This window comes from Ovis canadensis, chromosome 12, assembly GCF_042477335.2.
Source record: "Ovis canadensis isolate MfBH-ARS-UI-01 breed Bighorn chromosome 12, ARS-UI_OviCan_v2, whole genome shotgun sequence".
In the NCBI taxonomy this organism is placed as follows: domain Eukaryota; kingdom Metazoa; phylum Chordata; class Mammalia; order Artiodactyla; family Bovidae; genus Ovis; species Ovis canadensis.
The window spans coordinates 31,585,431-31,602,705 of record NC_091256.1 but is presented as its reverse complement, the minus strand read 5'-3'; the positions used below and the strand labels follow the sequence as shown (position 1 = coordinate 31,602,705).

The 17,275-nt window shown below is 34.8% G+C and overlaps 1 protein-coding gene across 4 annotated transcripts in view; it reads left to right on the top strand.

Moving 5' to 3' along the window:
• GPATCH2 (G-patch domain containing 2) overlaps positions 1-17,275 on the top strand; it is a 201,647-nt gene that overhangs the window by 22,315 nt on the left and 162,057 nt on the right. For 3 of the 4 annotated variants that reach the window (XM_069544572.1, XM_069544573.1, XM_069544574.1), the window contains exons 4-5: positions 306-488; positions 933-1,012. In XM_069544572.1, coding sequence (XP_069400673.1) covers positions 306-488; positions 933-1,012 — 263 coding nt within the window. Of the gene's footprint in view, positions 1-305; positions 489-932; positions 1,013-1,139; positions 2,481-17,275 lie in introns of those variants that run through there. The other variant, XM_069544576.1, reaches the window with a different exon arrangement.

The following is a 17,275-nucleotide window of genomic DNA, read 5'->3' as shown; positions in this document are numbered from 1 at the left end:
AGGTAACCCACTCCATTATTCTTGCCTGGAGAATCCTATGGACAGAGGAGCTTGGCAGGCTACAGTCTATGGGGTTACAAAGAGTTGGACACAACTTGAGTGACCGAGCACATTTTGTATTTGGATATATATTAAAAATTTTATGCAACCACTATATATTTATAGTAAAAATAAATATTTTTCAGAGCCATTTATCTGAAATTCTGGTTTAGTTACTGTCTCTTATTTTTTAAATCTAAATCTGACAACTCTGTTTCTTGGGATGATAAAACTGAATCTTTGGGGGATTTCTTGTATTTGCACAGGTGATGATGAGCAGAGCGACTGGTTCTACGAAAAGGAATCAGGGGGAGCTTGTGGCATCACTGGAGTCATTCCATGGTGGGAAAAGGAAGATCCTACTGATCTAGACAAAAACTTACCCGATCCCGTCTTTGAAAGTATCCTAACGGGTTCTTTCCCCCTTATGTCACATCCGGGAAGAAGAGGTCAGTAGCACTGCCTGACTGGTGGAGAAGAGGGGGTCTGTAGTCAGCTAGGAATAGTCATGACAGAGGAGATGCCAAATAGAAGTGAGAGACTAGACCCAAGATGCTTCGAAGAAACATGGTAACCAGTAATTCAGCTCCCAGACTTAACTTGCTTTCTTGCTAGGCCCATGATAAAAATGTTGAAATGATAGATAAATTGGGAGGAAAGAGAAGCCCTGGATAATACTCTTGACAGTTAAGTAATTGATTGTCATGTACCGGCTACCTTAGAACCCTACTAGGCATTGCTTTGGATCTTTTTAAGTGTGAATTTCACATTTTCCTCACTACTGTTCAATATATTTCCCCCTCCAACTGACTCTGATTTCTGAATTGATAGGATCTTATTCTCTGTTCCAGTGATCATAGACTCTCCTTCACCTGAGGACTTTGATTTTCTAGGTTTCCAAGCCAGACTGAGTCGCCTTCATGGAATGCCTTCCAAGAATATTAAAAAATCGGGAGGGACCCCACCTTCAATGGTAGGCATGCTTTCTTGTTTATTTGTCATGTTTGGAAATGTATCCATTTCTGTGGAATAAAAAGCCACATCCTCATCCTTTATTCATATTCTAATGTTATACTTAAAAATAATCCATTTTTTTGTAGGCTACAAACTGGACCAGTGAGATTCCCCTATAAACCAAATCTTCTAATGCTAATAAATTAGTTACGTTTTGAACATCTGGGGAATGACTTTCGAGGGAACCTGGCTCCTGTCCTCTTCCCCTGGAGGAATATCACTGAAGTGAGAGCCTCTTTCATGAAAGGATGGGGCTGTTTTTGCTGGAGGACTGGTATTCTTCCTTTAGTCAGAAGTGAACCTGATGGGCGAGGCTCTTAGGGATCTAGGTTGGCCCAGGGTGGGTAGAAACTACTGTAAATTTTATATATTTTTCTCTTTTATGATTTTTTTTTACATTGAAACCATATGTGTATCACTTGCTTTGCCAAATTGCTCAAAGCTAGAGAATTAAAAACTTCCAGATTTCACATCAGTATTCCTTTATGTTTATATTGTGACTGGATAAGAACTCATTTTTACATATATGACTGTTGTAATTTAAAAACATGATGCATTGACGTTTATGGTTCATTTTTAGAGAAATCGTACACAGCCAACATTATTTAAAGTATTTGAATTTTACTCAGGGTATTATAATAAGGGCTAAGATGAGTCATAGGTAAGGGTGATAATCTACTAGAGTTTGTATTTTGTTCACGTTTGCTTTCTACTTGGATAATCTGCTCTGTATTGAAAAACCATTGTATTTTATAGTATAGTTTTTATTGTACTTGGAAAAAAATCATCTTTAGTTTTAAACTAGTCACGGTGATACCTATTCTGTGCTAGTGGAATCATTTACTCTTACCTTTTAAACTATCTCCTCTGTCTGATACCTGAAACCAGTTAAAATGATCATTTTGGCTTAGACCATTTTGAAATCATGTGAAAGCTGGTATTGCAACAATACTGTATGACTGAATCATATTGTCATGTTTAAAAGTGAGACCTGCTTACACATCCTTAGAATGGAAAATGTGTGTGTCACTGTGAGCGTCAAAGATACTTGCTTGCTCTCATATTTACCAAGCAGAAGGGAAAATGTAACATTTCTATTGATGGTGTAGACACTATACTACATTCAGACCATTTGAGTTCTTCAGAATGGTTATATTGAAATGATTACTATTTTTATTAATTTCCAATAACTGATGAAAATTGTGATTCAACACATGTATTTTTATATTATTGTATAGATTCATTGTTAATTCAGCATTTAATGGCTAATTTAAATATGACCATTGGAAAAGAAACTTGAAGTTGACATTTTCTTTCCCTAAAGTTGTTATAGCCTGAAAGAGTCCAGCAAATGTATCAAGCAGGAATATGTGATATCTTTTAGATTACTTGTTTAAACCAGAGAGATTAAAAGTGATAAAGTGCGACTTTGAGTCTCTTTACCTTTGCATATTTAAAGCGATATTTTAAAGGTACAATAATGTGGTATTTGGTCATTGTAAGTAAGCGTTTTTGTGCTCTGTCCTTTGTAGTGAACTTCGTGATTTTTTTTTTCCCCTGAATTATACAAATGCTTTTATTTTATTTTGTATAATGACTGTCACTTAGATCTGAATAAGTCACTTTAAAACCTTGGCCTATGAACTTTGCCTTACCAATCATGAATCTAGATGAATGCTCTCTAGTTCTTGGTTCAGTTTTACCTATTTTTATATTTGGTTCACCGCTTGCTTGAGCATAGCTGGGATTTGTAGCCCATTTTCTAGGCTTATTGCAATCTCACTGTGGTATTTTATAGAAGCTATTACAACTGATAGGTTAGCTTCATGGTATTGATGATACATGGCTTAACCATAGTAAAAGCTGCCTTTCGTCTCTCAATTGTAAAAAGGTGATTAAGTTACACTTGGTGGAGATATACGATATACGTGTGTTTATCATGAAACTAGTGCATTAGGCCATAAACTGTTTTCCTGGTCCATGTTTTTTGTATTCAGAATTTTATTGAAGACAATGAGCTCCTTCCAGTTTTCTTTCTTTCAATTCTGAATTGTCCTTGTTTGGATTTTTAAGTACTGTAATCTTTTTTTTTTTTTTCAATAAAATATCTGACTTGGGCAAGAAAGGTAAGAGTTCCAATTTGTGCTGATATTTTCAAATTTCTATGCTAAGTTTTCTTTTGTTGTTGTTGCTTGTACTGTCCATATTACGTGTAACGAGCTAGTGTTAAAAATCATTACCTTACAAAACAGTCATCTTTAAACCGTAGCCATAACATCTGGTAGTAAGAAATGAAATTTGATTGCTTAGACTTTCACTTGGAAAGCCAGATTGCCTTACAGAGAATTGAGTTTCCTGAGCAAAGTTAGACACATGTAGCTGCAAACCCATTAAATGGAATGGCAGCAAGGAGTTTCTTAAACAGATGGGTGATGACTACACAAATATAAGGTTGTTCTCTGAGAGAAATGACAGAAGAAGAATCTCTACAGAAATATTAATGTAAACATTTTTGGAGAAAAACTTCCAATCAGATTCTGTTACTGAATTAGTGAATGCTGAAGACCTGCTCCTCAGGTAAACCGCAGGGTTAGGTTCCTGTGCACTTAGGTCATGACATCATGCAGTCGATATACAACCTTGTATGTATATTTGTGTTTTAAAACACCTTACTTGATATATATTGTTGATCTGTTAACATTGAACTCATGACCAACAGCCTTTATCAGACATGCCTGAGCAAAGCTTATCTAATACGTGTATTTTCTCCATAAGGCACGTGAGCGCCTTCTTGTGCTTAGGAACAGTAGACAGCACTGCAGCGGTATGGCTGGAGACCACTTAAGATAGGGAATCACCAAAAAGAGCACAGAAAGGTGGAAAATGTGCCACTAAGTAAACCACAAAGAGGACACTTGTTGACAGGTTAGAGCTGAAACAAGAAAGCAGATTGTTGCCTTACTTGCCTCAGTGGGGTATGCACTTGTGCCTCAGATGATTCACATTTTTTTCACTGCTTTACTCATGCCTGTGAATGACCATGAAAGCACCCTGTAATTGTTGACTTAGGGGTAACAAATAAATTTTAGTGAATACGCACATTTGCCTATGTAGGACCTCTAATTAAATAGGAATGAGGATCGACTCTAGATGGTTTTGTAGAAGAGCAGAGTGGTACTGCCTAATAGAAAGTTTACAGGCTTTGAAATCAGATGTTGGTAAATCCCCACCCGTTTCTTCTTTTTGCTTATAATTACAATTTGAATCTCATTTTCTCTTTCTGTTAAAGAGAAACAGAAGTGTTGTTAGGATTAAATGAGATTATGTTCCCATAATGGGCCCAGCACCATCTCTGTTACAGAGTATTTATGAAATGAATGATCATCACACTTATTAGATATATGAAACATAGAAGCTCATGATGTAGAGAACATTTGTATCATAGGTTCAAGTACAGAATTTTAGACTTTAAAACTTAACCTGTTCATATTTTAGATATAATATCCCTTCCTATTTAATATTTAAAATGCTTTAGATTACAGCCTTTTTATGTTTCTTTTATGCCTGATTCATATTTGAGCCAGTCTTTGTCTTTAATGTGGTCTGTGCAGAATGATTTTGAATGAATTTTAGATTGACAGACACTGCATTAAATCTTAAAACTCAACTGCAAACTAAAAAGATTGTTTTAAGCTTCTTTTCTCCATTCCCCCCTTCTTCCTACCACAATTATTAAGCTATTAATATTTATTTGTAGAAAGACCAGTACTGGTCAGGAGATTTTGGTCCAGAGTTATCTGATTCTTAAAAGTAATTTTGTCCATGTGCATGAAGGGAATCCAGACAAAGTCCGGAGAATTTAATGCTGAGAGAAATTAACTGTTGCTGTCTTCTGTTCGAATAAGGCACTAATTTATTGGAGCCTAGCTCACCAGCCTCTTATATTCACCTCTTTTAGGAGAATTACGCAGATAATAATTAATTCCAAGGACTACCCTGTGGCCGTTATCCAAGAGATTCAGCTTGAATTTCTTGTATTTTCAGAATTTGTGCATCAAGTATAATTCAGAATAATAATCTTGAGAATAATGATCCATCCCAGAATCAGTTTTGGGATACCACTGTACTTGCAGAGTGAATCTGATTAACTTGAGCTAAGCATAGCATTTAAGTTAGATAGCATGTGCTATCCCTAAGCATCGTAATTAATCAGTGTGTTATGCAGGTGAGAGATCTTTATCTTCTTTTTTTGAAAAGGGATGGTCTTTCTACAATGTTACATTTATCTAAATTAGCATTCAAATTGAGTAGTCTGTTGAAAGATCAGAAAATAAATGGCTCCATTTAAAACACAGTACCCGAAATCCAACATAAATATTACATAAAGAATTGTACATAAGGGTTCTATCTCAAGATTTTATAATTATTTCAGTCCATTTTTTGTATGGTTGTAAAAAGAAAAAGTGTGATGGTAGTGGTGGTTATTCTGTCAAAATGAATCTGATTTTACTGACTTTATTTAGTATACATTGATCAAGTTTAAATATTTGAAAAAATGTGAACATCAGTCCTTTATCTAAATTGGCATGCTGTACAAGTAAGCATACTGTTTATAATCAACAATGTAGTAGCTTATATCTCTTCAGACACTTGAGTCAATTCATTCTGTAAAAGAAAAAGAATATTATATTTTTTCCTCATTTATGAAGTCATAGATGACAGGATTTCATGAGTGGCATACTGATAATGTTACTGTAATGATTTACTCTATCTGTCTTACTCAACTATTGTTTTATTGTTTCTTAGGATACTAGAGTAGGAATATTTAGTCTGATTTATAGCCTTTTTTTAACGGGAGGACCATTTTAAATGGACTTGGTTTAAATAAGGGAACTACATAAACTTTTCTTTTAGCCTAGTCTGAAATTTTATGATAGAAACAGACCTAAAATGATTTTTAAAAACATTCCCAGCATTTGTCCTCAACGGTAATTTGACCATGTGCTAGTTACCTATTTTTTTCAATGGAATTTGATAACAATGCTTACTTATAATCTATGAATTGATTCTCATTTGTATCTTTTAAGAATTTTATATTCTTACAGAATATAAAAAGAATATATATTTAGAATTTTTATATTTTAAATATAAATTATATCATATATATTCTAATCTATCACTATGTATGATAATAATTTAGTTTTTATCTGATCTTGAAGATTTCACCCTAGAAACTGATATTTTTTTCTTAGAATTTCTTTTGAGATAAAGTAAATTTTGTATTATAGAAAAGTGACTGCTTAATAGATATATAACAAATATTTCTTTTACAGAAGACATTTTAACAGTATCTCTTGTTTGAATTAAAATTCTCTATTCTGATGTGATTATTCACAACTTTATATTTCATGTCATGTAAATTTAATATCCATAATTGGTATTTGAAAATATGAATTTAACAATGTTTATTCTCTTCCATTAAAAGTAGTATTCATATTAGTATTGATATTTACTTTTATTATATTACACTTTACTGGTATATATATATGCATATATATATATATACACATAAATTCAAATAATGCAGATATATGGTAATGCATTCATTCATTCAACAAATATTTGAATGCTTGTTCTGTTCTCCATATTTAATCTTAAAATTCCTTTAGAAAAACTTGCATAAGCATGTGTTCAGTCTTGGTATTTTACTGTTATCAAATGTGACCACTTACACATTTTTCCCCCATATATTTAAAGTACTTATGCCTCCTTCTCCAACAACTTATTACTAGAATTGCCTTGACTTCATGTATTGTTTTTTTGGTTTGTGATGCCTCAGAAGCCTGGAACTTGGCAAAGCAAATGTTAGCAGTGAATGCAAGCACTTAGGATGATGCTTACTATATGCCAGACATTTTCCCACATTCTATTTATTTATTTTAATTCATTTAATTCTAAGAAAATCCTTATAATAGGTTAATGTTTACGATTTACACATTTAACTTTTCCGTTAGCAAGCCAAGTTTAATGCAGTCTGGAAGTTTATTCTTTTGTCATGTTACTAATAAATAAAAATAGATTATTCTCATTAAAAAAATCTTCCTTTCTAACAAAATCCTGTTGGAAGTGTGAGTTAGTTTGAAATCCTTGCAGTATTCTGTGCTATCTTGAATAGTGAGTGCCATCAAGGTGTGTGCCGTAGTAAAAGCAATAACTGAGATGTTTTACTGCTTCCAGCAGACGAATCACTGTGGACCCACATCCTCTGTTCTCATCCTTCTCGCTATTTCTCTGATAGTTTATGATACGTTCTTCTTGATCTTTGCATCATCTATTTCAGGCCTACTTTCTTGCTTTTGTTTCAGGTTGTTCTCCCTGCTTGCCTTCCACGGTTCCTCAGTATTTCTCCAGCCATAAACAGTGTTCCTAGTAGCTCTCACATTTCTTCTTCAGTTCAACTGTGATAATATCCTTTCTATTCCTCTTATTCCTTTCCTCCCTCTAATGGAGCTTGGCAAAATTCTGGGTAGACTTCACACAGGAGGAATACCTGCAAGTACGAGCTGGATCTCACTAGCCCATTGGAGATGGAATTGGCAGACAGAAAAGTGTGGATGGGCAAGGCGTAAGTTTGAAGCAGCATGGAATATTCAGGAAATTGAATCCAGAGTTGGTAAAGTGCAGGTACTTGTGTTGAGTATGTCATAGACAGGATTTGGTTAGCAAGGTAGACAGGAATTAGATCATTTCAGACTCTGTGGTCCATGAGAATGCATGTAAACTGATGTAATCTCTGAGGAATTAAGACAATCAGTTTTGTCCTGTTGCATGGGCAGTGGTGTAGAGTGTACACTGTCTGATTACAGGTTACGACTGTATTAGGAGTCTAAAGCTGTCTGCCTGATTTCCCAGTAGGTGGGATCCACAGTAGGCTAACCCCTTTATTTTACCAGACTTGATATTCTAATTGACCTTTGGATAGTATCCATTCATTCAATAAACATTTATGGAGCCTCTACTATATGCAAGATACTCTTCTAAGCCTTGATTTTATGCTGGTGAACAAGGCAGACAAGGTTCCCTGAAGCTTATATTTTAGTAAGTAAAAATAAACTTGATTGGGGAGGAGGATGAGGAAATAAAAATGGCTGTGAAGAAAAAGATCCCCTGGAGGAACAAATGGCAACCTTCTCCAGTATTCTTGCCTGGGAAATCCTAGCGACAGAGGAGCTTGGTGGGCCACAGTCCATGGAGTTGCAAAGAGCTGGACATGACTTAGTGATTAAACAATAACAATGTAATAGTGAACCACAGGATGTGCAGGTGATTAGAGAGACTATGATTTGCAGGCCGGAGTAAATGTTCAGTTTGGTTAAGTTCAGTCACTCAGTCATGTCTGACTCTTTGCGACCCCATGGACTGCAGCACACCAGGCTTCCCTGTCCATCACCAACTCCCGGAGCTTACTCAAACTCATGTCCATTGAGTGAATGTACACCCTGATCAATTAGTGCCTTTCGTCTTGTTGCTTTTATTAACAATGTGGAAAGAGAAATGGGGGATTCTCACACTTGTTCATTCAGGAAGTTCGGTTATGTCCTAGACATCTCTCCGGATTCCAGTCCAGATTGACCACTGGTTTTAAATGTCACTGAAGGTGGGCCTGCAAGTAGCAAAAGGACACTTTTATTTATAAAGTACAGTATTAATTCTGATGCTTTTGAATATTGGTTTTGTCTTTTTTTACTTAAAATATTTGCAAGTGTCAAATATTCATATAGCATTCTGGTCTTCCTGTTTAGATTAAATCATGATGTTTGGATATGTAATATTTTAATATTATATAGTCATTCTGCTTTTATGGCTAGTTGAATATTATGCAGGGCAACTAATCTTTTTATTATATTTCTAAAGATCATGAAATGCCATGCTTTCTTTTCATTTTCTTTACTTTGGTGCTTGCATACAAATTCAGTTTCAGGTCATTCACATTTATTAATAAAGAAATGGCTTATCTTAAGATTGATTTTTTTTTTTTAGGAAATTATCTTGGACTTTTTAATGATTCTTCTTAAAAGTATTGGATTGAAAACATTTGAGATTTTTTAAAAATACTTCTTTTAAGAAGTTGCTTAACATTAAAAATTTTTTTCTTCTCTTTTGTATCCTAAAAAGCTTCGCAATATGTTGTAAATGCTCTTTTAAGAAATTAAAACTTCTGATTGGTAACTGTTGGACTCCATAAATGAAGATTAAGGACCCAGTTCCTTGTTGCTCTTTTTTTTTTTTAAATGTATGGCATGATTTTTATCGAGAAAAATCTTGCACTAAGATACGTGCATAGGTAATATAAATGTATAGTTTACAGAATAACCTAAAAACAAACCTTATTCTCAACAGCTGCCTTCAGAAATAGAACTTTCTAATTCCTCTGTGTATCTCAAACTTCTAATAGTAAAGATTTGCACATGCATATGTATTCCTAAAATATATGTCAGCTTGTCCTGTTTTAGTTCTTTATGTAAGTTGTATCACATTGATTGTCCTTTTGTGAGATATGTATTTTTAGTGAAGAATAGTTGATTTACGGTATTAGTTTCATGTGTACAGCAAAGCAATTCAATTATATGTGTACATTTTTAAAGGTTATTTTCCACGATAGGTTGTTACAAGATACTTAATGTAGTTTCCTGTGCTATAGAGTCTATCCTTGTTTCTTCTCTATGTTATGTATGGTAATTTGTATCTGTTAATTCTGTACTCTCAATTTATCTCCATCACCTCCCTTTTCCCTTTAGTAAACCGTAAGTTTGTTTTCTGTGTCTGTTTTTGTATAGAGATTCGTTTGCATTATTTTTTACATTCCATTCCTTGTTGCTCTTTAGAATTGTGACATTGTCAGAGTTTCTAATTTTTTTTCTTACTTTCCTTTTTTTTTTTTTTTTTGAGTCAAAATCAGGGAAACAGAAATGCTGCAAACACTTCACTTTCTTCAAAGCTTCTCCTCTGGTTTTCTGCCTTTTATGTTGCTGATAGAATTATTTTGATGGTCTATAAAACTCAGTTTTCTAATTTGCCTTCAGATATGTCAAGTATCTAACAGCAGAAAAGTTCAAAATCAATGATGGGTAGAACACTTCCAAATAATATTTAACAAGTGCTTTCTATATTGAAGTCACCTGCAAGTCCTCCAACTGAAGGTCAATTTGAACCACTGAGAATTCACTAAGAAGTCTTAGAAATAAAAGGGGTCCTTATGCTATAGTTAGTGAATGATAACCAGATATTTTGTACATGTATCCAGTCTCGTTTGGATGCTGACAAACAAGAGATACGTGCCAACAGGTATATATACTTTAAGCCAATAAAACTTGTAAAATTTTTGTTGTTGTTAAATCACCAGTGTCTAAAACATTTACCAGTACCTTAAGAGAGGAATAAACTAAAAGTTTAATGATGTCTGTGTGTACCAAGAAGTGATGACTTACGTCATTCACAGTATAGCATCTTCCTCTTAGAACTTCGTATTTAAACCTGATCTTTGTTTATAACAGTTTACCCTCATAGTAATATTCAGTGGCGTGTACTTTGCCTTTTTGAAGTCCTTCAGATTTTGTATAGGTTTTGAAGTATATAGTATAGATTTTGAAGTGTATAGATCCCTGGGTTGAGAAGATCCCCTGGAGGAGGGCATGGCAGCCCACTCCATTATTCTTGCCTGGAGAATCCCATGGACAGAGGTGCCTGGCAGGTTGCAGTCCATGGGGCTACAAAGGGTCAGACACAACAGAGTAACTAAGCACAGCACACAGAAGCAGTCTAGAAATGTTTCTTTTAAAACTATATAATCCCGAAAATAAACTTATTACTTAGATTTTATGTCATCCCTTTTAATTTACATATATCTTTGATACATTCTTCTAATTTTTTGATCCACAAGAATGTTTTAAAGAAGTATAATATATCATTTATTGGATGAAAAAAATAAGTGTATGTTACCTCTGACTCAGGAACTTGATGTCTTGCTTAATTGTGTTTTCAGCTATAGACTTCTTGGTTCATTTCTATGCACATGTAATGAAGGCATGTGGTATCTTCATTGTGGGGAAATAAGATATGTCTTTGTCCCCCAGTAGCTTGCAGTTTGGTTAGTGAAAATTAATTGGGACATGGAGAGAGAGAGAGAAGAGAGACCTCTTTGCTAACCGACACACTGATCCTGTTATTTTTCATTCTTCAATTGCACTCATCCTAAGTTGTTTTTCATTGTTCAATTAATATTTTAGTTTTATGTGTTATCGTTGTTTTCCTCCACTCTTTCCACATCTAGACATGTCTGTATCTCACTCCTTTCCTTATCTATATTTTTAGCCCTTTCTTTCCAGTTTTCATGTGTCAGTGCCCTATCGTAGTTACTCATAAGCTTACGTTTTGCTAGTACCTTAGTCTCCTAGGTGGTCTTTCTTCCAGTTTTCCTCCCTCTAATCCATATCACATGTGACTCTATGTAAACATTTTAAAAACATGGTTATACCCTAGCCAAAAAAAATAGTTTCTACCCCCTTTATCATCAAAGTCAGGTTTTTTTCCTACTGACTTTCCCTGCTCACCTATGACCCATAGATGACACTTCACCTTTTTCCAGATGGTACTAGGTCATAGCATCCCTGCGTCTCCCTCAACCTGCCCTTACTCAGCCATGTTCATTCTTTCTATACGTTTGCTTACAATACTGCCTCCATCTTCCTACTGTTAGAGTCATGTTCTGCAAGGAATAGTTCAGGCTCGATACCTTTTCTTCAAAACCTTCTCCAACTCATCACATTTCAAAGATCACTACATCTTCTGAAATGCTGTTCTTTCATTCATTCATGGGTGACCTTTCTATTTTACACCGTTACTCATCTTCACGGGGCTTCCCTGGCGACTCATTGGTAAAGAATCTGCCTGCCAATGTAGGAGGTGCAGGAGACACAGACTGTATTCTTGCCTAGAAAATTCCATGGCTACAGTTCGTGAGGTTGCAGCGTCAGGCACGATTTTTACAGCTAAACAATTCACCTTCTTAGGTTTGCATTGTATCCTCAAGCACATAGTACCCCAGTGACAGGAGTTCAGCTCCTAGCCCACAATATGCGCTTAATAATATTTTAAATGTTGATAGGATCTACTGGGTATTTCCTTATACTTTTTTTAGGGAGTTTTCTACCACCACAACCTTTTGTCCAATTGCTAGTACAACCTTAAGTAACATCTTTTCCTACCAACGTTAGTATCTAAGCTCCTCGTTTTTTTAATTATTATTTTTCTTAAAAATATTGGCCATACTGCACAGCTTTTGCGATCTTAGTTCCCAGACTGGGGATTGAATTCAGGCCTTTGGCAGTGAAAGCACCCTGCTCTAGCTACTGGACCTCCAGGGAACTCCTTCTTCATCGTTTTTAATTTGTCCTTTTATGTACTTCATGATGTGATTCAGGTAAGTTTCCATCTGAGAGGGCACTAAAAAGCTGCTTGGATGCCCCGTGTACAGATGCTCACCTTTTGGTTGGGGGGTCCTTAAATGTTGTTATCCATAGTGATTTCCTTTGGACGTGCTGTGCTCAGTCATTCAATCATATCTGACTCTTTGCAGCCCTCTGGACTGTAGCCCACCAAGCTTCTCTGTCCATGGAATTCTCCAAGCAAGAATACTGGAGTGGGTTGCCATTTCCTCCTCCAGGCAATCCTTCTGACACAGGGATCAAACCCATGTCTCTGGCCTCTCCTGCTTTGCAGGCAGATTCTTTACCACTGCCCCACCTGTGAAGCCCAGTAATCTAATAAGTAGTCTCCTGTCTCAAGCAGGGTAGGATGTCAGGGGTTGGGGAGTGGGGTGGGCTCATATTTGACTCCACTCACCAGCATTCTGATTGCAAAGCAGAAGACCGGGCACTTTGTCTGCAGACTTTCACTGAATTCTCTTAATTCTATTAAAGAAATGTCAGTGGCCCTTTCTAGTTCCACATCATCTTACCATACATGTTGTGCTTCAGTTGGGATCTAGGGAAGGGCTGGTGGGGTGGTAGCGTTCTGTGACTGATGGCCAAGGATTGGGACTAAGAATCAGCTTTAAAAAATAGGTTCTTGAGCAGTTTCCTATTTAAGAGCTATCTGGAGGCTCCAATTTCTGAAACTTTCTGGAACCTGTTGCCTCGGTCCATTTACTTTTTATTGCCCCCCGCTCCCTACCCCATTGCTGGAGAATGTTAGCTGCACGTTCGTTTTGTCTTCTTCTTCTGTGATTTTGTGAACATAGATTGCCTCGTGGTATCTTCTTTCCTGTCTCCTTTGTCCTTGTGAAGTTACACCTTTTTATTCCTTACTGTCGTTTTAGTGAGGCTTTGAGAGGGAGCTGAAATGTGTGATTAGTGGGTGGGTTACGTTTATTGGTAAATGCTACCTAGTATTTTCTTTTGACTTTCTTTTTTTAAAAGTAATAGATTCACAGGTTTTAAGAGACAAGTATCGCAAGAAGTGCCGTATATCCAATTCTTCCCATACAAATGCAGCATCAGTTAATCTGCTTGCTAACAGTTAACAAAAGCATCAGTTAACAAAGATCAGTTAACTGTGATTTTTAAACTTAAAAAAAGGTCTAAGAGATTATAAATTATACCTGTTTTTATTCTTTTGTTTGGCTGCATAATGTTTCATTTTAGTATATTATTAAATAATTCTGCTTTTATTTTGTGTAACTAATATGAAAGGACAGAGATATTTGATTACTTTTAATTAGCTAACATTTATTGAGTCTTTATTTGCCAGGTGGTATTCCAATCTATGTATGTTAATTTATTTAATGTTCCAAAAAAAAAATGCCTATTGAGATAAATATTATTCTCCTCTCCACTTTATAAGCCAAGAACAGGGGCAAATGGCTTAAATGACTTATTCAGGGTCACTGCTTATAATTGTTAGGGTCAGAATTTAAACTCTGGCCCTGTGACACACTCCTTAAAGACTTAGCCATCAAGCTATACCTCTTCCCCTTCAAGGGTAAAAATATTTCCAATTAATTTTTAATTTGTAAAAAATTGACCAGGCCTTATGGCCCACTGAAATAATACATCTTAGTTACGTATAGTTTGGTCAATCTAGTGAATATATTGGGTACATAATTACTCTGTGTTTAGTTGATCAAGTTAAATCTACTGAATTGGATGCATGTTGTATTTTTCAGTGTAATAATTGTCATCACGTAACTATGCTGTCCATGTCTCTTATCAACTCTTCCGTTTTTTTCTCACAAGTGTTTTTCTCTCTTTCCTTTTGTACCTGTTGATTTAACTTACTAGGTCCTTGCTGACATTTACGTCTTTTCTTTCTCATCATCCATCATAGGTTCTTCATATCCAAAAAGGTGAGTGACAGCAATAAATATTTATTAGAATGGAATATTTTGTAAAGAGCATCTTTATAAACCCCAGCATCCTGTGATTTAAGTATTACTGTAATTTCATTGTGTGGACTCAAGTGATTTTCAAAGAATTAGCTTCATGATGAAGGATCAGAGCCAGGTCTTCTGAACGCTGATCTTCTTACACATGAAAATTATCAGAAGTCACACTCTTTTCTGTATTTTTAGCTGGACCTGTAGTGATTTAGCTTTTTTTGAGTGTTAGCTTTTGATACCATGACACCTGACAATTAAATATCTTGTCAGCTTGAAAAGGTGGTCTATTTCAAAATTTGATTGGGCTTCCCTGGTGGCTCAGCTGGTACAGAATCCATCTGCAATATAGGAAACCTGGGTTTGATCCCTGGGTTGAGAAGATCCCCTGGAGAAGGGAACAGCTACACACTCCAGTATTCTGGCCTGTCTAGAATTCCATGGACTGTATAGTCCATGGGATCACAAAGAGTCAGACACAGCTGAGAGACTTTCACTCACTCACTCACTTATTTGGAGGAAAGATTTATGAGTTTTTATTGTCAATTCTTAAGTTGTTGTAGATTATGTTGAAGGAAATAATTCATGCAATGAATTTGGCATTGGCTTTCTTCATATTTATTAGCATCACAACTTTCCCCGAATCCTCCTTCCTCAGTTAGCATCTTTAAGTACTAGTACAGGTCTAATATGGTCTTTGGAATTGTCTGTTTATAGGAAAAACCAATTAATCTGACTCCTTGATTGAACATCTCGTTTCTTCAGTAAATTGTTTCATAGATATTACACTTTCTTCAGCAAATTGTACACATATGTTACTAACACATTTTAAACACATAATTATATATATTGATCATAGGATTGTTCTTGAAATGCTTTTACTTTCCATTGTAATGTTACTTAGAGGTGCTGGCTGTCTAGCTGACTGGATGAATTTTCTTTCCTCCTATTTTTCTCCCTATATAATTCCAAGCTTCACAGTCTGGCACTATGAAACCAGGGACAAGGCAGACACTTTATGTATGAAAAAAGGGCCTTTACAAACACATACATACATACACACACATATTTTCTTTTTAGATTATTTCTGGTAGGTGGTTCTTGATTTCATTTAGACACTTTGAGGACATACACTTACTTTCATAACAGTCATCATAAACTTAAAGTGAATTAAGATATGAATATGCATGAAGAAATTAGATGTTCTAACCATGAATATATGGCATCAGTGTGTCTAGAGTGAATTACAGACTTTACTCATTTCTGGACCATTTGTTTTATATATAGATTAAATATAGATAATTACTCATTTGACAGGTTACTTTATTACTTTGGTGTATCTCAGAGTACCACGTGCAGTTACAGTGTGATTATTGTAATAATTTGGATTCACTAATAACCAAGTGAACATTTCGTTAAATTGAAATTTTAAAAGTGGAATTTGATTTTGTTTAAAGTCAGTTTTACTTCCAGTGGTTACTTTGATTCATAGCAGAATTATACTTTTTAATTGAAATTTTTAATTCTTTTTAAGCTCACATATTAAATGTAAAAGTGTTTTGTTACTATTCTAAATTATAGTTGGAAACTTCTGTAGGTTAATCATTTCATTTTCATCTTGTGCCTCACTTGTATGAGAAAAAGATTGTGAATTCAGTTTAATTCATTGGGGGCAAATGTGTACCAGATAATGTACTAAACTTAAAATTTATTTTTGAATGTATAGAGCACTTAGCCAAATACCTAGCTCTCTAGATGTTTTAATAATTGTTTTCCTATATAACTCTAATACTTTGCCTCTCAATAGTATGTGGTTTAGATGTATATTAAATGGTTAAACTGCTTAGAAATAATTTGCACACACATTAAGATTCATTATCCAAGGGAATAAAATTAAAACATTCTAATCAAGTATCATGTTTTAATCCATATTTTTTTTTGTTTTACTTTATTTTGCTCTTTTATTAGGGGACTCATGTTGCTAGTTCAAAGTGATCTTTATATGTTCTTTTTGGTTCACACAGTTCTTTAGAAAAGCAGATCTATTCTGGCTATGTAATGCATTTTATTTAATTTTATAGTTTTTATGGTATCGTATATTAGAGATTGCCAAAAATATAGAAAAATTTTAGAGAACATTTTTGGATTTGATGGATTACCACTCTTGAAAGGGAAACAAAACACTAAATATTTCTAATCCCGCATTATTTACCGCATGGGTGGTTAAATGCTACTTTAAGCCTCATAAAATTAAAAGGGAGAAACCTGCCAACTGTAGCAGGAATTGGATTTAGGAAGAGTGGTACAGAGCCAAAATATTGCTACAGAATTAAATGTCAAAAATCTTCTTTAATAGTAGATATATAGTTCACAGTGCCTGGTTATGATTAATACATTTAATCTAAATCACTGAAAGTTGCACTCTCCTTTTCCATAAAATACAATAGGACACAAATCAGTTTTACTGTAGATGGATAACAATTGGAAAATAATGCATCTTCCCGCCCAATAAATTGTCAGTTATACCTTTTAACTAAAATCAATTCATCTTTCCAAAATTTATTGCAATTTCTAATAATAAATCTCCTCAAATGTTTATTCATTTGGTTCTTGATACATTTGTGCCACTTTTGCTATGGTCTAATGTTTTCTCTTTTGATTCATTGTAAATTAGAAAATCTATTTTGAGTCAGTTTTCTAGTTAAGAAGTTAAAATCTATAACCTAGCACCTTTTTCACTCTCCACTGTACATTTTAATACCCTTGAACTTGAACTTAAATGCAATCCAG